The sequence below is a fragment of the Nipponia nippon genome, unplaced genomic scaffold, assembly GCF_047370975.1.
Source record: "Nipponia nippon isolate SJK-2023a ecotype South Korea unplaced genomic scaffold, ASM4737097v1 scaffold_2, whole genome shotgun sequence".
Lineage (NCBI taxonomy): Eukaryota > Metazoa > Chordata > Aves > Pelecaniformes > Threskiornithidae > Nipponia > Nipponia nippon.
This window is the reverse complement of record NW_028262336.1, coordinates 30,769,132-30,792,265: the sequence shown is the minus strand read 5'-3', so window position 1 is coordinate 30,792,265 and position 23,134 is coordinate 30,769,132. Positions and strand designations below refer to the sequence as shown.

General features: G+C 44.1%; 2 protein-coding genes across 5 annotated transcripts in view; both read right to left on the bottom strand.

Annotated features, from left to right (window-relative positions):
• The window catches only part of MRPS6 (mitochondrial ribosomal protein S6), a 46,457-nt gene extending 23,557 nt beyond the window's left edge, over nucleotides 1-22,900 (bottom strand). The window contains exon 1 of one of the 2 annotated variants that reach the window (XM_087759316.1): nucleotides 22,754-22,900. In XM_087759316.1, the coding sequence (XP_087615442.1) occupies nucleotides 22,754-22,885 (132 nt within the window). In that variant the 5' untranslated portion in view covers nucleotides 22,886-22,900. Of the gene's footprint in view, nucleotides 1-22,034; nucleotides 22,169-22,753 lie in introns of those variants that run through there. The other variant, XM_087759318.1, reaches the window with a different exon arrangement.
• SLC5A3 (solute carrier family 5 member 3) lies at nucleotides 1,072-22,173 on the bottom strand. 3 transcript variants are annotated; one of them, XM_087759313.1, is made up of 3 exons: nucleotides 13,488-13,637; nucleotides 12,743-13,038; nucleotides 1,072-8,128 (listed from the first exon to the last, which is right to left on the bottom strand). In XM_087759313.1, the coding sequence occupies exon 3, from the start codon at nucleotides 7,824-7,826 to the stop codon at nucleotides 5,685-5,687; it is 2,142 nt and encodes a 713-aa protein (XP_087615439.1). In that variant the 5' UTR covers nucleotides 7,827-8,128; nucleotides 12,743-13,038; nucleotides 13,488-13,637; the 3' UTR covers nucleotides 1,072-5,684. The 3 variants fall into 3 exon arrangements, with proteins under 3 accessions (XP_087615439.1, XP_087615440.1, XP_087615441.1); XM_087759314.1 differs by lacking the exons at nucleotides 12,743-13,038; nucleotides 13,488-13,637 and adding an exon at nucleotides 22,035-22,173; XM_087759315.1 differs by lacking the exons at nucleotides 12,743-13,038; nucleotides 13,488-13,637 and adding an exon at nucleotides 12,267-12,674.
• Nucleotides 22,901-23,134: the final 234 nt, after the last annotated feature.

Genomic DNA, 23,134 nt, shown 5'->3' with positions numbered 1-23,134 from the left:
ATGCATACAGTATACAAAGAACAGTATACACAGGGCCAGCAATGCTAACTATGAAAATTTTGCATCAGATTTACTTCAAAGATTTATAGCAATATGATAGTTCTATACACTAGACCAAAATTAATTTATCATACATCGTTTCTATGACAAAAAGCTTGTCATTATGGACAGTAGCAACTTACAATATAATTAAGCTGTATTAATCTCATTAACACTTCTAAATCTATATTCCTACTACAATATTTTTTTTCAGTATATTGTCTTGTAAGATCTTAACAGACCTTTAAATAACACTTTACCAAAAGAGACCTGGATCCATTATAGTGATCTTATCTACATGCCCATTTGGCTTATTTCAAAAAAACAAGGGACAAGGAAAAAGGCAGGTTTCAAATGCTATATGATATCATTTGGTTTTGGTCTGAAATGTGTTTTAGTTGAATAGTTAAAAAAAAAAAAACAAAAAGGCAGTTCATTAACTGGTATTTTATATAAAATCTGCAGAAAAATACAACAGCAACAAAAACCAAAAATACTTCACAGATATCTAAAAAAACATTATATCAGAGATACAAGGTAAAGCAGCATCACTTTGACACTGTGCTTTAAAAATAAGAAGATGAATGAAGAGACTGCTCTAGTGATATTAGAAAATTTGCTTTCTTCTTGAAGAAGACTACTAACATTTTGCACAGCAACTATTTTTATAACCACCTCATTTAAAAACGTGTATTCATAGACACAGAGAATTGTCATATCATTACCATTTTTGCTCAAAGTGTCTGACTTTACACAGTGAAACTGATAATGCTAAGTGTCACCAGATGTCACTATACCATGAATTCAATATTAGAACAGAAGTGAAGCAAATGCCTTTAAACCAACACCATAAAAGAAATAATAGAAAGTGTTTTGTAAACAAAACAAACCACTTTGCAAAACAAGAGAGTTCAGAGATCTCACAGTGAAATCAGAAATCCTAATTATATATGTTTACATTCTAGGACTACTCTTTACCTTAGGCCAATTAAAGCACATTAAACCATTTAATTATATACAAACATTTTCTTAAAAAAAAAAAAATGTAAAACATTGCACACAAGTCTGCTTTTTAACATCACATAACAAGGTTAGTTTCATTTTCAAAACAATTACATTTAAGGGCACAGAACATACAGAATACCAAATTAACAGATGAGTATTTTTGCTTCGCTATACATGCTAAATCCAAAGATTTCCTCAAGAAAGCTAGAGCTAGCAACTCTAACTTCTTCCATGTATCCTGTTCTCTGAAAGGGAGCATCTCCCAACACCTCCTTTATCTTAGGATTTAAAAAAATATATATATAAAAAAAATAAAGCTGTACGTTTTTAAGTTGTAAGCATCTTCTGCTTTAACTGTTCGCACAGAGATCCTTTGATGGCTCTCCCTGCTTCACTGCAACCTTGCGGGAAATCCTTTTCACTACTCAGTTACAGTACTATCATGACTTGCATCAGAAGTCTCATGCTGGCCCTTCTGGGATTAGGGTGGAAAAGGGAACACAGAAGAGAAGTAGAAAATACGCAAGCGGTACACTGAAGCCCATTTTAATTTCTTACAATCTCTCACCGTTTCCTTTCAGGTATTAGTAAAAGCTAACAGGAAAAATAACAAAAAACAACAAACCCCAAACTTTGGCAGAGAATAGCATCAAATCATTCATTTAAAAAAAAAGTTAAATAAGAATAGTCTCCCAGAATGTACTATTAAGCTCTCAAGAAGCCTCTTTCTTTTTTATTTTTATTTTCTTTTTTAAATAAAAGGCTTCTAACAAATTTCTGGGAGAAAATTCAAATATCTTAACTGAAAAATAAGTTAAGGGAAATAACAACAAAAAAGGTGTCATTCCAAAAGAAGTTTTTCAAGACTGTCGTTCTAAGCTCAAGGCAATAAATAAACCAATCGCTGCGAGACAGAAGCACACGTCCTCCTGGATCGACCCCTGCATGACTAGCCAGTCCCACCAAGGAGGAGGCTAGGCATTAACATTTATGGAACTGATTGTCCATCATGGGAGACACTTGTAGTTTTACCGGACAAAAAAGTTGGTGTTCAAACCAAAATGTATTAACCTGGGTTAACACCCCTTCTACATAGATCATGGTCAGAAGATTAGCAAAGGCATGTTTACGCTATAAAAAAAACCCTCAAGCTACTTCTTATACTAAGGTCCATAACACAGGGCAAGGGACTTGCTCACCAATAGACCGTTTGCTTGAAGCCTTATATTTTTTTTTTTCCCCTAATAAGGGCCTTATATTAAGTGGTTATATGCAGCGAAGAACATTAGCAAGTTCTATGACCTCTAAGACATGAAAACAGAATACGACTGAAGAGGTCGGCATTAGGCAGAGAGTAGCATAGAAACACATTTTTAAATGACTTAAGCAAATTATTTCTCCAGTGCTTTTTCCCCTAAAAGCTTCTTCACAATAACAGGTCTAAAGACGGGGGGGAATGCAAAGTATTACTTTATTAAGATCCTGACTGACTGCCAATTACCACTGTGATTAATGAGGCAACTTGTTAGTTTAGTGAAAGTGAGAATACATTAACTGGGTGATGGAGTATCTCAGATTCAACAGTCAAAGGCTGCACCGTACACTTGCAAAGGATTATGACTCCCTACCACAGTCAAAGGATAATTTCACCATGAATCTGACTGCAGTTATACTGCACAGGATACAGGCATCTTGTGTATTAACTGTTTAAACAGCCTTCTCTTTAAATAGCAAGTGACTTGGGGGGGGGGGGGGGAAGAGAGGAGGCAAAACCGGCTGGGAAAAGCCATTGTAAGCAAACCACTCTTCAGGTGGCAATAAAAGCCATGCCTTCAGCTTCATAACCATGTAAGGCACCCTGGGAAAAAAGCAAGCACAGATGAAGCAATGGCAGCCAAGCGTAAGGGTCCCTGAGCTAACCTGGCTTCACAGGTTAGGTGGCAATGCATTTGTTAATACTGAGAGCAAAGAGGACCAGTCTGGAAAATCCAAGTACCAGTCACTGACAGAAAGACACGCCAAGTTACTAAGGGACAGCGCCTGGTACATGAGTCTCTCTTTCCTTGTGTCGAATTAGGCATATCAGCCAGATCCCAGCCTTTTCGAGAAGATATTGTTGGACTGAGACTTATCTTTACCCTCCACAAGCTGTTACTTTTCATCCCACCAAGATCAAATTTTACCCTAAATTACTTTATCCTGCACAGAAAAAATTAACTGGTTTACATCTTTCTTATAGTACCATCCTTCCCAACTCAGCCCACTAATGAATTAACTTGAGATGCCATTAACGTATTTCACATACTACAATTTTACTATTAAAAAGGATTTCAAATATTTTTCTGAATGAAGCCAGCCACACAAACCATAAGAAAATGGTCCTGTCACACTGGTATTAACATCAAGACTCTGGTATGGCAGCTCTCCTCTTCTACATATATTGCAAAACCGCCCCTACACTTATTACTGTATTTCCAGTTAGAATAGTCTACTTTCCAGCAGCAACAACTAAACAAAGTAGAGAAAGGTGGGACATCTTGGCCTCTGTTTAAAGTCTTGTAATTAACGGGATTCAATTGATTTAAAAAACAAAAACAAACCAAAAAACCCAACAAAAATCAAGTTAATAATTTTATCTGAAAATATGTATTGTACCTTATACTAAGCTATTTGGACAGCCTGCAGCTTACAGCACCACTGTACTCGAAAGCAAACTTTCTCCAGCAGCCAATGGCAGGATTAACCCAAATTTCATCTCTACAGAACTATTTCACCCATAGCTATTGGTTCTTGTTTATATTATTAAATTATACTGTGCCAAGGAAACATTTCTGGACCCTTGAATCGATGCTGTTGAATTGTCAGCATGGTCCCTTAGACCATTTTTGGCCCAGCCAGTTCATGCTCTCCCAAACAATTCCCTAGCCTGGGAGCAACAACAACTGGAGGAATTATTTTCATGGGAAGCCTGGATATGATCACTCTGTTCTGGAGGGTAAGGGGGTTTAATACTACAAGTGCAGCCACACACTGTCAGCTGGCCTCTGCACCTGAAAACAGGCCCTGACTCGGTTTAGCATAAGGGCAAAAGCACCCAGGATGGCAACACGTTCTCCTGCTTTACCAAGGGGGAAGTGGACCAAGCTCTGCAACCTTTCGGTCTGCCGAGCTCCGCCAACTTCCTGCACACACTTGTCCTCCACACCTGGAAACTGTTCATCCCTGCCTTGGGCAACCACCCTTCGGCAGAAAAGAACCTCAGCATCTCAAGACCTACTGATCATCTGTGATCACCTGGGAGAAGTTTCACTTTTTTTTTTTTTTTTTTTTTTTGAAGAATCATAAGGGCAGACCTCAACTGCCAACACAGCTTACGACTGCACTCTCTCCTTATCTCCTGGCACAGAATCCCTCACAAGTCATTCCTCAAAAAAAATAAGTTTGACAGGGTGAAAGGTGAAGTGGGAGAAGACATGAGGCAAAAGGACTCTGGAAAATAAGGACCACTTCCACCTCTTTCCCCCACTTCCCCTTCCTCCTGCTTTCCCACTTGTTTTTCTCCCCTTACAGACTCAGTATGCAGCAGTGGTAGGGCTGCAGAGTATTTCCTTCTAGAGACACACAGCAGAGGAGAAGAGTTATTCTTCAGTGTGCTTACCAAACTGAACACATGCAAAGTCTCATATTTTTCTTTTTCTCATGTGGCAGAACCTATGTACAGATTTTTCTCTAAAAAGAGGTTAACCCTAGTTATGTCCTAAAGGTTTGGGGGCTGAAGAGGCTGAATATACACTCTTCTATTCCAGTATACTACAAAACCCAAATAACGAGTATTTCTTTTTTTCCTTTTCCCCTCTCCTCCATTGACAGTTTGTCATCTCCAGGTTCATTTTTTTCTTTTTTTTTTTTTTTTTTAAATACAGCAACTTTTCAGTAATGGAATTTACAGTGGATAAAATCAAAAGACAAAAATTCTGTTACAGAGAAAAAAAAGATAGAAAGCTACTAACAGCTATAGTGTTTTAAGTGCTACAAGATGAGACAAAGTATCATCCTGTTGTTGCCATAAGAGAAATGAGAAACTAAAAAAAACTAAAAGCGGTGAGCAAAATTAAAGAGTGCTAAGTTGGCCAAGGTAATATAGCTATGTTACAAAGAAAAACTACACAACCATGTGCATCGTAGCCTTACATTTAAGAAAAAAAAAAAATCTTTCAACACAGCTTTAATCATTTAGATTTTACACATCGGTAAATGATTACTTGTTAGCTGCACCCTGATGCTGACTGAGCTCTGTAACTGCCTGACTTCAAATACAGCCACCTGCCTGCCTTTGGTATACTTATACATGGAAAAACAAAAGGTTAGTATTGCAAATGGAAAAAAAAAAAAAAAAAAAGGAAAAGAGAAAAAGACACCACATGACATGTTCTGCCTTCAGCAGAGATAGGACAACATGTCTCAAATGGTTTCTAAATAGGCTAAAGTTGAGTTGATCTTACAATTATAGCGTAAACAATGCCTGGGTTGCAGTTATGTTATTTGAAAAGAAAAAACAAAACAGAACAACAAACAAAATCTCCAGAGACCTGTATCAACTTCTGTATGTTTAGCCATACCCTTAAAAGTTCACTATTCACTCACAAAGAGAAATAGACAAACATGAATATTCCAAGCGAACAGACACAGACCAGTCCAGTATTTAGTAATAGTTTAACTTTTGGAGTCTCTTCCAGCATTTGTAAACAAACAGTCTCTTCCTCAATCTCCCGAACAGCTCTCTTGTTCATGTTTTTACTTTTAAAGCCACAGAACCAATCTATGAATTTCAAATGTCTCTCTCTGTCATCAGTCTCTTCCTCATGCTTTTTCTCCCCCATCAAAGCCGCTTGTCCGTTCGAATAACAATCAACTGGTGTCTCGACTTCAGAGTGACTCACAGAAATCACTGGGTTGCTGTCATCTCTGCAAGTAACCAGAAGATTGATATCCTCCGGCTTAATATTTTTAATATTTTCTTCCGATTTGCCGTTTGGAATGATATGGTTAGTGTTTTCATTGCACTTCAGGATGGTCTTTTCTTGCACTTTGTACAGCTCCCCCTTTGCAGCGTTCTCTTTTACATTCCTGTTTTTCACGGCCCAGAAAGTGGTCGTCCGAACCTGCTCCTTCGTAGGCGGAGGCGTGAGGAGGCTTACTACAAAGGTCACGATCCCAGTGATCCAGAACAGAGCTGTCGCAACATACATGTAATGGATGTTTTTGATAAAGCTTGGCCTAGTATCCGGCTGGTTACACTCCGGAGCACGATAGATAAACGCCAGTATCAACCGTATCGCTCCAAGAACAAACCCGGCCATTCCGCCATAGAAAGCCCCCTGCTCATTGCAACGCTTCCAAAAGATACCCATAAGAAACAGAGCAGCCACCGGTGGGGTCAAATAGTCCGCTACCTCTTGAATATAAAGGTACATCTGACCACCTTGCATTTCTACAATTATCGGGACCCAGGCAATGCTTATAACTACCATGAACGCAACAAAGACTCTTCCTACAATCATGAGTTCTCTAGACGTCGCGCTCTTCCGAATGAGTTTGTAGACATCAAGTGTGAATATGGTGCTGGCACTGTTGAATATTGAGTCCAAGTCACTCATCAGTGCAGCGATCATCACAGCCATCATCAGTCCCCGCAGACCAACCGGCACAAGTTTCATCACCAAACGTGGGTAGGCAATGTTAGAGCATCCAGCTCTGCTCCCGCAGACTTGAAAACAGTGTTCCGGATTAATGCAGGCGATATCATCTGCAAACAGTATTCGTGAAATCATCCCTGGGACAACTATAATAAACATTGGCAGCAGCTTTAAGAAGCCTGCCATCAGAGTGGATCCTTTGGCATGAGCAATGTTTTTTGCAGCTAAAACTCTCTGAACTATGACTTGATCGGCACACCAGTACCAGACAGAAGCCGGGGTCTGTCCCAACAGAAATCCAGGCCAGGGAATATCTTCATCTGTGGGCTCGCGCAACATTTTAAGAGCATCAGGCTTTGGGTTGACGTTGCAGGAATCGATATTGGAAATGTTGTAGGTTAACAAGATAGACGTAATATTTGGTGACGCTAACATGTACCTTCTTTTAACTTCTTCAAACCCACCAACCTCCGTAATACTTATGATCATAAGTGTGAGCGCACCAATAATCATAAGCAGAGCTTGAAGGGTGTCTGTGTAGATGACAGCCACAAGACCTCCAGTCACAGTCAACAGTGCAGTCATTCCAATAAGGAGGATAACCGACAAATAGAGGTTCCAACCTAGCGATTCTTGAATAAAAAGTGCCCCTGAATACAAGTCAACTGAGAGTTTGGTGAAGATATAAAGAATTAGAGACAATGCTGCAAAATATATCTGAATTCTATGCCCTCCAAAACGCTTGGACAAGTATTCAGGCATGGTGTATACTCCCGACCGGATGTAGACTGGGACGAAGACCCATCCTAAAAGCTGCAAAAGCATTAAGGCGTTGAATTCCCATGCACCTACTGCAAATCCACTCGCCGCTCCAGATCCTGCGAGCCCAATGAAATGTTCACTTCCAATATTGCTCACAAATAAAGATGCACCAATAGCTACCCAGGTCATAGAACGCCCTGCCAAAAAGTAGCCACTTACGGTGCTCCGATTGTATTTCCACATGGCAAAAAAACCTATGCACATTACAAGCACGAAGTACAGCGCCACAATGGCAATGTCTGCTGTTTCCAAAGAAGCCCTCATTTTTGTAAACAAAATGACTTCGCACAGCTGACGTCCACTTCTCGCCCCCCAGCAAACGTCTTTTAAGCAACACGTGAACCAGTTAACATATATCAACACTGTGGATCAAATTCTTTGTCCCTTGGTTTGCTGTCCTGATGCTGGTGGTTGTGGTACATTTACTTTCTCCGCTTCTCAAATGGAAATTTGGAACTTAGCACGCACTTTTAATCCACATTCCACAAGAGCATCAGCCTTAACTCAGTTGATGTAGGAGAAATTCTTAGTTGCAGCTAAGTTTAGTGAGGCCTACTGTACCAACCCTGCAAGGCAGCAAAGACAAAAGACAAAGATTGAATTAGAGAAGAATTTCATGAAGTAATGAGAAAAAATTTGAAGTCTAGTAAAACAATGACTGAACACCACAGATTTTTCCCCCTTATATTTCCTGCTGTATTTATGCAATCCATAATACACATAATTAAATATTTGTAGAACTAAGTAGTAATGTCTTTTACAAGTCAGCTTTAATGTTTACGAGTACCTTAAGGGACGCAACAATTCTGGAGTATTAAATGACCCAAATTCCCCAGAACAAGGCAAGGAACAGAAATATATTTTATTTTTCTTTACTTTAGAGTCTCACAAATCTACCTCTCAAGCCACTAAACAGGCCTTCCTCTCACAAGCAATCTGAGGGGAAAAAAAAACAACCAACCAACAAACAACCGCTAAGGAGCGTTAACCTGGCTAGCCATTTCCTGTATTGCTTTAGCACTGCACCCCACAAATCTTGGTAGATCATATGCATGCACTTGAGACACCAGCTGGCTGCTAGAGCTAAAAAAAAAAAAAAAAATAAATAAATCTAAGTGAAGTCACAATGCTGTCAATAAACAACACAAATTTAAGATCAGCTGGAGAATCAAGGTTATTCCACAGCTTTCAGATGAGTTTGCACCTGTCTGGAGTATCGATGATCACAGTGTTACATTTTACTCTGAAAGCTCTTCATACATATCCCATGTAATCTAAGTGAAGAAAAAGTCCCATTCAAGCAAGTGACAAAAGCAAAACTATGCCTGACATCTGGCTTTAGGGTATTTCTGTCTGCCATGTGCCTTTTGATACCCACACCTGCATGGTTTCAGGATTTTTTGGGAGCACCCTAGGCACAGGAGGGAGAACCAGATGGATTTTGGTAGCAGTCACAGTTGCTAGGATGCCAGGAAGCACTGTTCCCAGCACTGTCCATTTGCATCCAAGCATGAAGAGGATCACTAACATCAGAGGTAGAAGGTTTTGAGGCAAAGCATACCCTGCCACTGTATTCCTGAACCCCCAATCACACCCAACTCTACCAAAGCATGTCAGGAAGCAGGCACTCATTTAGGCAAGCAGGACTGAAGCACTCAAAGTGGAGGGAAGGGGAAAAGACTTGCTGGCAGATAACTGGACAGGTGGGAAAGGAAAGGGCACTGAAGAGCTGCACGCTGGCTCCTACCTCTGCCATGGAGATAGGATGCTCCTATCTCCTATTTGTGCCTTCGGAGGCATCGTTTACCTATACCCACCTAAAACCATTCAATGGGTTTAGAGAGTACTGGACATAAGATTCTTCTACTTCCTACACTGAATGAGCACAGCAAGGGAAGAGAAGACCAAAGCAAAGAACCGCTTTAGTCTAAAGATCAGAACACAAACCTTTAGTATTCAAGATAATTACAGAAGAGTAAGAAACAGGGTCTGACTCCAGTCCTCTTTCCCACCCACTGCTAAAGGTAATGCAGGCACAAAAAAAAAAAAAAAAAAAAAAAAAAATCACCAGATCTTTTTTCTGCCCATAAGGTCTGCCAGCCTTCAAAGTCTTATAAGCATCAGCTTCAGGCATTCCCCGTCCCACTTCATTTGCAGAAGTGCTTTGGCACTATGCTGAAGCTCACATTTCCCTATTAATTCATCTATGATTAATACAAACACCTAGGTAAAATATTCTAGTATTTGGGTGGTTTCTTGTTTAGCATCCCTGCAGCATATTCGTTTTGTTTAAAAAAGAGTAAATAAAAACATTACAAAGATAGACCATGATAAAAACTATAGTTAAGGTTGAAAATGCACACACTCCCCCCTCTGCCTTACTTTGTGCATTACTGAAGGCAGCAACGGTGCTGATGTAAGAATGTGCACTTCTCATTAAGGCAGATGTATTTTTAAAATAGCTTACAGCAAACCACAACTTCAGCCTTAAGGAGAAATTCACAATCATGTTATTCGTACAAGTTGGCTGTTTTTCAAGAGTAGTTCAGAATCAAAAAAGATAATAAGGGTTCCCCACCACCACAAACCCACATGAGAATACAGATATTCGTTCTGCTGGAGTTATAGCCAATAATGAGAGACTACGGAGACATGGCACAAAATGGACTGATTACAGTAGTGTGCTAAATTTATCATGCTCATAAGCCTCAAACCACAGATCTATTTTAAATTCTTCCATAGAAGAATTCACATTTATCCCCACCCGCAAATGCAGCAGAAGTTAAATGGTCTATTAGTTTAATCCAACACAAAATTATAAACACTTCAGATCATATGATGCCATCAGATACAAGTATAATGTACTATTCTTAGTTTTAAGCACTTTTGAGTAACACTTTAATAGTGTTGCATCTTTTACTACATTCAGCTGAATTTTCAAATTCAACTGCATTATAATGTTTATACCAAAACTATAAATATTTTAAGGAAAGGGGAAGAAGAGATTTTACTCAGACACAGTGGAAAGAAGAAAAACTACTACACAGAAAATTAGAATAACGGGCAAGCTAAAGAAATAGTAATAACCGATATTTTCCCTCTTCTGTTGTCCTGCTCTGTTACTGAAAAATGTTAGACTTGATCTTTAGTTCACTTCCCACCATCTTCCCTGTAGGCTAATCAATGACCTTGCAAAACTGTACTATACAATAGTATGCATAAATCACAAAAATACTAATCAAAACAATGTCTATTTGATACAAGAGGTAGCCAGCTCATAGTATGACTATTACAAGCATGTTCAATCCCTCTGAAAAGTGTGTAAGTAGAAGATGCAGCTGCCCTTGAATAAATTGTGACATTTCTCAATTAGGATACTTACCAAACTACAATGGACTCATTCTAACCAAAATAAATAAAAAGTGAAGTTTCTTGAGCATTTTCCACTGGAAGGTAGAGCCAGACCATGCACTTGAAACAAGCAATCTACAGAGACCTGAGCCATCACCTTTGTAATCAACATCTCAGTTTTGCAGGGTTCAGCTTGCTTGAGCAGGAAGGTGGAAAGTTTTCAGTAGCCGCTACAAATTTGCTGCACTGTCACTAAATTACTGTACTAAAGTAGCTTCTTGTACCAGTTTCTTATTAGACCTAATTCTAAAATAACCCTGGAACTTTTTTTCATTATGAAAATGAGACTCGTCCCTCTGAACTTTCAGCAAGTTATGACCTCAAGTCTTAAGAAGGACTTTTGAGACGCCCCATGCGAGTTTAATCTCAAGTTATTAGAGCAGCGTACATTGTGGCACTGACAGAAAAAAGACAGAAAGACAGCACTGCTGCCAAGGACTGTGATTTTTTTTCCCCTAAGGCTGTTTTCTGGCTGGATCATATCAAAGACACAAAACAATGTGCTTCCCTCTTGTCTGAAGATAGAGGGCTACAGCTTTGGTGAAACAATGCATATGTCTCTCCAACAGGCAGCCTGTCCTTTAAGAAAAAAAAAAAAGAAGTCTCAAGCAATTCCCTGAAGAGATATTAGATAATGTGAAGCAGATTTAGGGTGGGATTTTTAGGAGAAATTTGTATGATTGTTTTAAAGGAAAACTTTCTCCGCAGTGCTTTTTTAATAAGACAGGTCTTAAAATACGCCAGAATCAAACTGCTCCAGCCCTAAAGCAACTATTTGTTTTCTGCACAGTCTATTTCTCTTCTCGCAGATGGGAGTTTCTCAGTTGACTTCCCTTTTCTCTTACAGTTAAAGAGTTGGTCCCAATGGCCAACGCTTTTAGGGTTAATTTGAGGATGCAGATGCCCACATATCACACATGAGTGCCCACTGCTATCATTTGTTAGCAAATTAAGTACATACTTAACTTTGTTCATAGACTTCAAAGTAGTTTTGGGGTTCTTAGAAACAATGTTTTTCTTCTCCACCTCCTTCAAGCAGGGGTATGTTAACTCATACTGGTAGCATTTTACCTACTGAACAAATCACTTGCATGGAAGAAAGGTACCCAGATTGCCAGCCTCAACACTTACATAGAAAATATTAACAATCTCTCTCCCAGGAAAAAAAAAAAAAAAAAAGAATAAAAGTCTCATGCCTTGAGCAGGCCTATACAACATACAACGCCTTGAGTGTGTTGCCTAGCCTGCTCACACTACAGGCTACCTGCTATGGATACGCAAGTGAGTTCCTACCTGTCCACTGCTCCACAGTAAACACAAGGTTCTCTGAGGTAGCCTATCTCTCAGAAAAAAAGAGGAAAAAGCTTCGTTCCATTTATTGCAGCACTCTAGAACACAAAAAAAGGAGTACAAATGTTCTTCATGGGATAACTGATACAGATCAACTTATCCTTGTGTAGTACATGCCCTTGAGAAAGCAGGGGCTATCCTTGTCAGCTGCACAACAGAGCCCTAAACATTCAGGACTGCAGTTTCAGGACTCTCCCTTGTAAACCAGGAGCTGGGGCAGAGGAGCCAGGCAGGAATCCCACCTGAGACAAACAGGCTATGTCATAAGAAGCAGGAAAGTTGAGAAGCAGAAGCTGACCTGTAGCATCGAATAAATAACTTGAGTTAAGGTCTGGACTGGCATTCCCAGCAACTCAACAGGCTGGAGCAGAAGAGTACCACATTTACAAGTTACCTGAACCAGCAGCAACCTGACTAACCTGTTTGCCACATGTGCTCTGCTGCCCCAAAGTGGTACTGCATCAACACTTCTGCTGGCCTTGGAGAACACAGGCACCACAGAGGCAACTCTATAATATAATCATCACTATCACAGAAGTCCAATTTGAGGTGCAAGGTTCAAGTCAGTCACTCAAAGGAGCTGTTATGAAGACAAAATGCACTTTTTTTTGTCTGGGTTTTCAGGAATCACTCCAGTTCTGGTCTTCATTTTACTGCAGCATCAGAAAAAGAAGCTTGCTCCACAATACATTCTTCTCGATTCTTTTCTAAAGGACTGCTGAAGGAGACATGAGAGAAATAAGTAACCTCACAGCATGCAGTTCAGCAGCAGAAACAGAGAACTACACTGCATTTGCCAGTCAGAAATGTAATGCTACTGTGGACTATTACAGAAGCAGCAACTGGAGTACTGTAAGGCCAACTGAAGCTGAAGGGCACTGTGACTGACAGTGTTAGAGTAGCAGATCAATTTAGCTGTTGTTTTTGTTTTTAACCATTCTTCCCCCCCCACCCCCATCCCAAATGTATACACCTATTTAGGTCTCTCACCAAGTCACAAATTAAGGAGGGGGCACAAAAAACCAACCAACCAAAAAAAAACACCAGAAGAAAGACGATGCAGCTTTATTGCAGTGCTCATTCAGTACTCTGTAAACACAATAGAAGCTACAGTACTGTTGAACTGCAAAGCAAAAGGAAGATGGCTTATTTTCCAAAACCTACATCACCAGCAGTGCCTCGGCAAGCCACTTCACACCACTGCCTGTGGCATTCACATTTGGATGGTTTCTTTCCCCATGAGTCAGTCCCCTGCACTCTGTCAGGAATAGTGGGTTTATTTGCTTCCACTGTTCTTCCAAAAACTCCAAACACCTAAAGGGGAAGGAGGGGGTTAAGCTGGGGACAGAAGAAGGGAGAAAGTTCCTTTTTATTTGTTAAAATAAAGAGATACCAGAAAGATAGACTATCTTCTCCATGCCTACCTAGGCATACCATAGTCATCTTACTCGGGTCTTAAGAAAAACTAGTCCATCAGCTTAAGTTAAACTGACTATTAGTTTAAAGAAAATATGTAGGTAAGTACTTCCTTTTCCCCTTGTCAGCCCAAAGAATTGGCTGATGTTTACATGAGTGACAGATGTTATCTGGGTTCTCTGAAGAGAGCAGAAAGTACAGCTGCTGCTTAGCACCGCTGAGGAACTGGGCCACTCTTCCCTGGCAAACGAGCAGAATCATTCACGCCTCTGCCGTAACTCAAGCAGATGACTACCAGAGGTTCAGATGCCCAAAGACAGGTTGCCACTATAAGCAGCTCCATCCCTCAGCAAGGAAACTATGCTTTTCTTTGCAGCTGCAGACAGATGACATTCTTCCTTCTACACAGGAACTGGAAGCAGAAGAGGAAAGAGGGTACTGAGAAGGCACACAGTCAACAGTAACCAAGTAAAGAGCACAATAGGGCAAACAGGGAAGGCAAGCCATTTTAATGGAGGTGGGAGGGGGTGTCTCTTCCAGGAGATGGCAAAAATAGAAGATTCTGGCATCATGCAGCATCAGGCAGAACTTTCCCTGCCAGGTAAGTGTGTCAAGATGTCAGCTGACATACTAAGTTGGAAGCTGCAGAGGGACACTGAGCCTGAAGACTCAAATTCCTTCTTGTGGCAACCTGAAGTTCAGAAGCACAAACATTTTTCACTGCCACTGGCAAGTACTATTTACCTAAATTAGTCTGATGAAGTACTTAGTCACTAAGAGCAACAGCAAGAGAATGGGTAAAATGAGCATTAACATGCAAGTAATTTGATTTCTGTAGAGGATTTGGGATCACATAATCAAGTTTTCTGGACACAGAGGACAAACATTATCACCCTATTAGAAGCACACCATCAGAAATTCTTGTAGAATATCTGCCATTACTGAAGTTGACCATTTTCTTTAGCTGCAAGGTACAAAGATGCGATCCAGTTGGTTGGTTGGTACCATTCAGCAGTAACTGATGTAACTGGCATGCTCCTAGGCTAGAAAAATGTGCTGGTTCACCCCGTTTGAAGAGGATTTTGGCAAGGAGAGTACAGACTTCAGAAGTTACTTGGGCAATGAGAAAGCAGTAGTGGAAGTGTCAGTCTCCATGCAACTGGGCAAAACACTAGGAAGAAATTCTTCCTAGAATTTCTAGGGAGAATAAAAAAATAAAACCAGACTCATTAAGCTTATTTAGGACTTCTCCAAGTTCCCATCACATTTATGGCTGCCCACAGTCTTTCCAAGAACATAAAGCATCACAAGTTTTATTGAAAGGCGAGACAGAAGTTTCAGGGGCACACATAATCCTAGAATTTAAGTTTGAGGCCCTCCAAGCTTCCTAGTCTGCTGGATGCTCTTGCAAGATTTCCAAGCCTTCTTGGGGATTTCAAGACACCAAAACAAGGTTTAAATAAAGTTATCTTGATTATAAAACAACTAGCACTATTCTACATTAAGCTTTGTAATATCAAACATTGATTTATTTTTCTAATAGTCTCAACTCCACTGAACACATTCCCCTCCTGTATCCATGCTCTGCATGTACCTTTGTTTTTAATTATCATTCCTTAGATATTTACATAACTGAAGCACAAGGACTGGCCTGCAAGTGGACAAGCCAGGATTAAAAAAAAAAAAAAAAAAAAAAAAGAGAGAGAGAGAAATAGCAGAACAATAGTTCCTATGTAGTTCCTCACAGTCTATTTCTAGGGTTCATGACCCTTCCTTCACACCATCTGCTTCTTTCCCTCCCCTCCCCAGGGAGGATGCATTTTCTTTAGTATTTCATTTCCAGCACCAGTATTTGCACTAGTGCTCCCACAGTAGAGGTCCTTCACTTACACAGATCTTGCCTCACTTTCCATATTTTTACTTGCCATCTTTCCTGTTCCACTTCTACATAACTAGTTATATGTTGCCTATCTGTCCTCCCTTTTATTTCCCCACCCTTTCGCCTTCTTATCAGCTCTTCTACACAGTGCACACCAGAGATATTCCTGCTGGCCCACTGGGTAGGCGGTTTTGAAGGGAACAACCTGGTGCCCGGTGGTTCCTGCTGCCCTCGGATAAGCTGCACAGAGGCTGGTATATGCAGCTCTATCAAGCAACTGTTTCCACATAAGCAACTCTTACATTGCCACAGACTTGTAGCAGAGGAGATCTGGGCAGCTGTGGCTCAAAGAATTAGCAGCCTGCTCTGGCTGGAGTCTGACAAAAAGCAAGATAAGTTACTTGATCAATAATCAACAACCACCAAAGTAATTTTTGGATGGAAATTGCCAGCATTATGGCTCTGGAACAAGGGAACTGGAGAAATCAGCTCCTGAAAGAATACATAAAGAAAGCAAGAACTTCCATCATTACAAAATACAGTATGTATGATATATTAGAAGAAAGCAAACACATACACACCTTGATACTTGAATTAATCTAACAGCTTATTCTAAGTGATATAACGGATATCTTTAAAAAAAGTCAGTCACTTCTGAGGGTTTTTACAACAATGGAGAGCAATAATGCTATTTTACCACAACAGGTTCTCCTTCCTTCTTTTTCAACAGTTAAAGGATAGACAATCTGCTCTCACGCTGAAGTTTACAAGCACCTCCCTGTTCATATACAGGATACATCCACATGTATACATACACACAGCGAACAACTGAGGAGAGACACACAGCTGAGAGAGAAGAGCACATTGCTAAGTAGGTAACAGGGGCAAAGAGCAGAAGTCAGAAGTCGCATCTTGAAGGTTAAGCCACCATTCCTGCCCACTGAAGAGGGGCTAGCCAAATCTCACTGAAGTCTGCCAGTCCCAGCATGGACACAAGGGCCTGCCCACAGTCCCGCCTCAGCAGTCAGGCTTGCAGCTCTACAGCTTAGGGAACAAGATTGGCAGAGTTAACCAGGGCATCCCATCACATACACTCACTCAAGCACATCACTCGATGCACTCCAGAAGCCTGTATAAGCCAAGAGGCTTTCAAGTCCCTTATTCTTGCCATCAGCTCCCTTTGGACAACTTTGCCAAATTCACCTAGCTAACACCCATTGCTATAAAAAGGCTTAAACTGTTCTGTAGATGAGAATCATCTTCTACCTCCCCCCATACCCAAGCCAGGCACATATCCCACACTTGGCAGAAAGTTAGAAGAGGACCACTCTCAAGTCTTAAGATTGAGAAGTGGCAAACATCAGCCAAGCAGGTATCATTCTCAAATGCTGTCTGTATCACGCACTTCAAAATCCAGTTATTCTTATGGAAATGCTTAAGGCAGAAAACAAAAAGCTGACTCCTACAGGAGAGTCAAGGCTAGATCCTGTGGCTTTCCAATCTTGCCTTTTAGTTCCAACTCTCTGGTCTTCTTTCCAGCACCACCCCCAACACAAAGGTCCTTCCCTGCTAGGCATAATACTGTGAAGAAGAGCCTGTTTCAGCCTACTAAAAAAGTCAAAGGAAATAGAGGAAAACTTTTGTGTAATTTTAACCTGCTAAGTACAGGACAGGGGTGGGGAAGATGTACAACTCAACTGTAAGACCAGGTAGGTTCACCAGAAAGGAAAGAAAATAAAACCAGTATCTACCTGCTTACTGCCTTCTTCATTCTCCCCCCCCTTCTTCCTAGCAACTAAGATATCAAAAGCCCAATTGCTGCAGCTGCCTACACAGCAATTAATTGTAATAGTCAAGATGTCAAGCAACACTACTGCCCATTACTTTGGCTTTCCCAAAATAGCTAACGACCTCCACAGCAGGTAGGGAATTTTTGAAACATGGCAACCCACTCCAAAGGCAACAAACAGATGCTGAAGACAAGTTACACTGTGTGAACACGCCAGTCAAACTGAGAGCCCAGATTCACTGTAGTATTAGAGAGGTGGGTGGATGGGTCCCCTAGTCTGGGTATTTACTGAAACAAGGTGAGCAGGTTTTAGACTATGACACATACTATGTATTTGTCCTTTGTTACAGGTGAAGTGGGGGAGAAGAGTACGCTGCCAATAAAAATATTGACATGCTTCCTCATTTTTAGTGAAATACTCTAATATAAAGTATTTTCAAACTGTCCATTCGCTTCCGTTCCAGTTACAAAGTTGTTTTGTTGAAGGCAGGTGTCCCAGCTCGCAAGAGTCGAGCAGCAGCAAGAACAGCATGGAAATACCACCACCTTCTCTCTCTGTCCTAGGTTCCCCAGGCTGCCAATTTTCCTTGGAGGGAATTGCCGCCGCAATTTTCCTTGGAGGGAATTGCCGCATTGCCGCCCTGTGGTCAGTCTGCAAAACAGCATCAGAGCAATAGGAAGCCATTTCCAGCTCTTCCTTCCCTTTCCCCCCCACTTCCTTCCCCGGGCTCTCAAGGGAGTTTCGGCCAGAGGAGAAGGGGAGGAAGAGGAAGCCTCCCTGAAGAGCCCTCCTTTCTCCAGCAAGCGACAACTCCTGCTAATTCACGAGCGGGGCGCTACCCTTTCCTGCTGAAGGTCCTGCTCTGCCATAATCCCCCCGCTGAAAGCCGAAGATGACTCTCCTGGGAGAAAGTCAGAAATAATTAGGAATGTATCTTTTGCTACAAATAGTAAAGGTTAGAGCGTGAACAGCTGCGTCTTCATTTCTGCACCTCTACCTTCACCGCAGCTGTAGTCTTTGACTCGGGCTCTTGAGGGTAGGCAACGTGTTGTTTACGTACATCTGCACGCTACTGGTAACAGAGCAGCCGTCAAACTCCCCAAGCTCACCCTGCTATTTGTTATTTGCATGTTGGCGTGTAGAAAGCCACACACGTGGGCAATGTTCATTATTTCCATCCTAAGTTCCAGTCACTTCACTGGCCTCATACCTTTCTTCTCCCAAAGCATCTCCTCCATATACTCACACGCAGAGAAACACAGTCCACGTCCCTCACTGCAGCTACTCTTCAAATAGAGCAATACCACAGATAAGTAGGCTTTTTTATTTATTTTGGGGGTGCTTTTAGGGTTTTTTATTATTGTTTTCCTAAGAGTCATGACTGGGGTCTCTGCTGATCAAGGACTCTGTCCACAGTCAATTTACAAATACGCTATTTCCAGTGCAAGTCAATTACCTCGTCATACGCTGCCTACAAAACCGGACAGAGAATGGCTACTCAGCTTTGACTTCAGAACGGAGTCATGAGCTTCTGTGAAAAGTACATGCAGACAACTGGTGGCAAAGCTTGGAAGTAAAAGTTTTCCCTCCTTGCCCCCCTGCCCCCCAAGCTCTTGGGTGTTGCATTTTTAAGACAGAAAAGGGAAGCTGAAGAGGCTCTGAGGGAGGCTGTCAAGAAGCAAGGGGCCACGGGAGCATCAGGCAGGACTGAGGGGTCATGCTCGCCCTGTAGCCACGTCGAGGCTAGCTGGGCAGGGAGGAGACCAGCTGCAGGACAGACTCCATGGTTCACAACAGAAGCCACACGCAAGAGAAGAATGAGGAGGGGTCCCCGACTTGAACACAAGCAGTGCTAGGGAGCAACAGAGTTTAAAGCAACAAAAATGAATTGGAGGGATTTATTCTGCCTAGATCTATGAAAATGCCAAGGTAACTATTAAAAACAGTTGTGGGTGGGGGAAACCCCACAGAATCACAAAGTTTGCCTCTGAAGAGAGCCATGAAAGCCTACCAGACTGTAGCTCTGAGAAGGTTTGTGCTCAAGCTGCCAGGGAGCTCACAGGAGTTAACAGTCCTAAAGTGCAACAAAGCCAGGCGGCTGGGGCTTACTTTTTTTTTTTTTTTGCAAGGCAGGGGAGCTGTCAGAGATGAGGAAGGATGCCACAGACACCAAGAGAAGAGTCAGCACTTGCTCAAGCCTCAGACTACAGTAGGCACCGGAGCACGCAGCCACCACACAGAGGGACTGATATGGCAGGACAGCGAACACCTGCCCAGGGTAGCTTCATCAGCACTGTGTATGATCTCTCCAACTTCTACAGGAAGGACTTATGTAGTCACTCTGTAATTTCAGATGTTTTATTAGCTCCATATTCAGGTCTCCACGTTTTGACTAATTTAAGTTAGCACTACAGTCAAGATTATGCCCTGCTACGGGGGTCATTAGAGCAACCCCTTTGCCAGGATTCAGCAGCACCATGTAGCATACAACCACTACAGAAATTTTTTTCAAGTGTTCTCATTACACAAGAAAGGCAGCAGTAGCAAGATACTGGAACATAAAAAAGCACCTAGATCTGGTGTACTGTCAACAGCAACAAGAAACCAGCATCTAGAGACAGACTCTCCAGAGTTACAACCAGGGTAGGTTAAAAACAGCAGTACACCTGAACCAAAACTTAAGTGTTTTAACATAATCAAAGAGCTAAAAAACATGTTAAGATACATCTGTCAGGAAAGAATATACTAGAGAGTCAAACTTCAAAGACGAAAAGATTGCAGATGTTAAATCCCGAGTGCATCGATGCTCATTAGAAGCATCTTACAGCTAAAAGCTTATCCCTACATCTCTGCGCTCAGATCCTAGGAACCAAAGATCCTTTCCACCAGCCAGACAGCACTCCATGGCATCCTTTCAGAGTAGTCAGTTTATTCACGTCTCGGTATTATGTCAGATTTGCTACGCTTTCTGTCCTGCTCTGCATTTATAGCGTCTGCATGGCATAATGCATCTCCCACATTAACAGCATGTATACAAAAAGCATCTCATCACCTTACCTATGGCTTATACACTGATGGGGAAGGGAGGGGAAACAACCAAACAAAAAAGAAAAAAAACAATACACGTTGACAAGCCAAGTCCAGAAGCAGCATGTTTTGTCAGAGCGAATGCTGCTCCGTGAGGTGGTGCAGCAATGTCACCAGATTTTTTCCCTGTTGCTGTATTTCTCCACTAGAGGACTCACCTGAGAAGTCCACTACAGCTTAAAAAAAAAAAAGCCAACCCTGACATGTGGATGGTACATGTAAAATGAATGGAAATGTACTAGTATATGTAGCACATGTAATACATGAAGACGTGCTCCTGTAACTACAGAAGAAACACAGCAACGCTATTTAGCTTCCTGGTATTCTATGACAAATACACATGTTCATTTAGATGAAGGTTAAATGCGAGAGAAAGCATGTCCATGCTGGGTCAGATCAGAAGGGCTGCAGCCTAGCAGAAGCGCTGCTACATTCCAACACCAGCACTGTATATTAAGCTGGAAAGTAGCAGATAAACAAGGCTATAGAAGGTACTAGAGAAGGGCCAGTATCAGCTATTATTTTCCAAATAAAGGGCCCCATCTACACAGAGATGTTTCTATTTTATTATTATTATTACCGACAAGTACACACACCCCCCGCACTGATTCAGCTCTTGTAAAACAGAAAGAGCATCATATAAGCTCACTCGCTCACACCACGGCTTATCATCACGCCGCCAAAAGCGGCGGCAACGGCTAGCAACCCTTCCCGTGGGCGATATGGCGAGCCGTATCAGCAGAGCTCAACTGGTGTTAGCAACGGCAGGGGAAAAAAAAGAAAAAAAAAAAAAATTCTTGAGACTTCCCTGGTACAGAGGGGGGCTGGAGAGGCAAGGAGCTGGCACCCCATGAGGGGAAGCCTGCCGGAGCGAGTCCTTGCTTTCCCCCAGCAAGGCTGACCGCAAGGCCTCCCAGAGGCGAGGGGACCCCGCGTGGGGCTGCTGCGACCTAGCAAGGTACCCAGCGAAGGCATCGCAGGTGCTGGGGGGGTTGGTGTGAAGCAGACGGCAATGGCAAGCGCTGGTGCTGCAGAGGAAGAGGGGGACGTGCTGGCACCAATGTACAGGGGCAAGGGAAGGTGTTAAGTTCACCTGCGCCAGGCAAGCAGCGGGAATAAGAGAAGGAGAAATGCATCCCTTTCGCTAAGTGTGGGATCTGCTTACCTGCGGACCCAAGGGGAGGGGGGAGAGGAGGGGACTGCGGCTCTAGGGGAGCAACTAAGCAAACTCTCCCAAGCAGCGGGGGGGGGTAGGGAGGAGGAAAAAAGAAAAAAAGAGGAAGGGGAGAGGGCAGAGACAGACAGCCAAGAGCCTGAAGCACGCTGCGCAACTCCGCGTCAGGGCGCCGAGGGGAGGGCGGGGAGGGCAGGGCTCGCCCCGGGGGAAGGGGCCGGCCGGGCGCCCGGGGCCGGGAGTGCGGCTGCCGCCGGAGGCCGGCATGCGGCGGCGGAGGCACCGAGGGGCCGCCGGGGGCTGGGGCGGGGGGTCCGTCGGGTCCCACCGGGCTCCCTCCCTCCCGTCTCCCCTCCCTCACTCACCCTCTGCATGGCTTTCAGGATCAAAGCCAGTTCATAGCGGGGCATCTTAGAGCTGGCTGTGGCGGGAGGAGCGGGGATGCGGCGGGGCAAAGGGTGGGGAGGAGGGGGCGGCGGCGATGCCGGAGAGGGGGGGACCGGAGGAGGAGGAAGGCGCGTCCCCGGCGGCAGGCGGTGCTGGCGGCGGCTCCTGCCCGCGCGGCTCCCAGGCTGCACAGACACCCGGGCGGGCGGGCGGGCGGCGCGGCTTAAAGGGCGCCGGCAGCTGCGCAGGCTCCGCCGCGCCGCCCCCTGCACGCGCCAAGCGCCGCCTCCGCCGCGCACACGCCCGCCCGCCGGGGGGCCGCCGCCGCCCGCCCTCCCGCGGGCTGCCCAACCGCCCCGGCCCGGGGGGAAAGGGGAGCGGGAGGGGGACGCCCGCCGCCGGGGAGCGGGCCCGAACCGGGCGGGCCGAGCCGCGGCGCGGCCGCCGCCTCCTCCTCCCTGCGGCAGGCCGGGGCCTGCGCCCGCCTTCCTCCTTTCCGCCGCGGCGGCGGCGGCTGCTGCAGGGAGTGGAAATTTCCACTGTGTCCGCCCCCTCGCTCCCCCCCTCCGCGCACACACACACCCGAGACCGCACATGGTGGGGGGGGGGGGGGCGGACGGCGCCGGAGGGCCCCTGCGCCTGGCTCCCGGCCGCCGGCGCCCACGGCCGCGTCCCTGCGGCCGTCGTCTCCACGCACCTGGGTGGGCTGGCACCGGCGGCGGGCGGCGAGGCAGAAGCGGCCCCGTGCCGGCGGGTGAGGCGAGGGTTGCCGGGGCGGGCCGCGGCCGCGCGCGCGGGGCGGCCCCGGCCCTTCCAGAACCTTCGGCATCCGCCGCCCGCTGGCAGCGGCGCAGGTGGATGCGGCCCACCGCGGCGGGCGGGGTGGAGGTGAAACTGCGTGGCTGGAAGGCGGCCGGCCTTGATGGCCGGGTGCTCCCGGCGAGGGAGCTTCTGGGCGCACACTTCCCAGCTGGCGGTGCTCGGCGCGCACCCGGGGCGTTGTGCTCACCCGCGGCCATCGAGGTCAGCGACGCAGATACACCCTCTCAGCAGCACGTCCCGCACCAGCGTCCGGCCG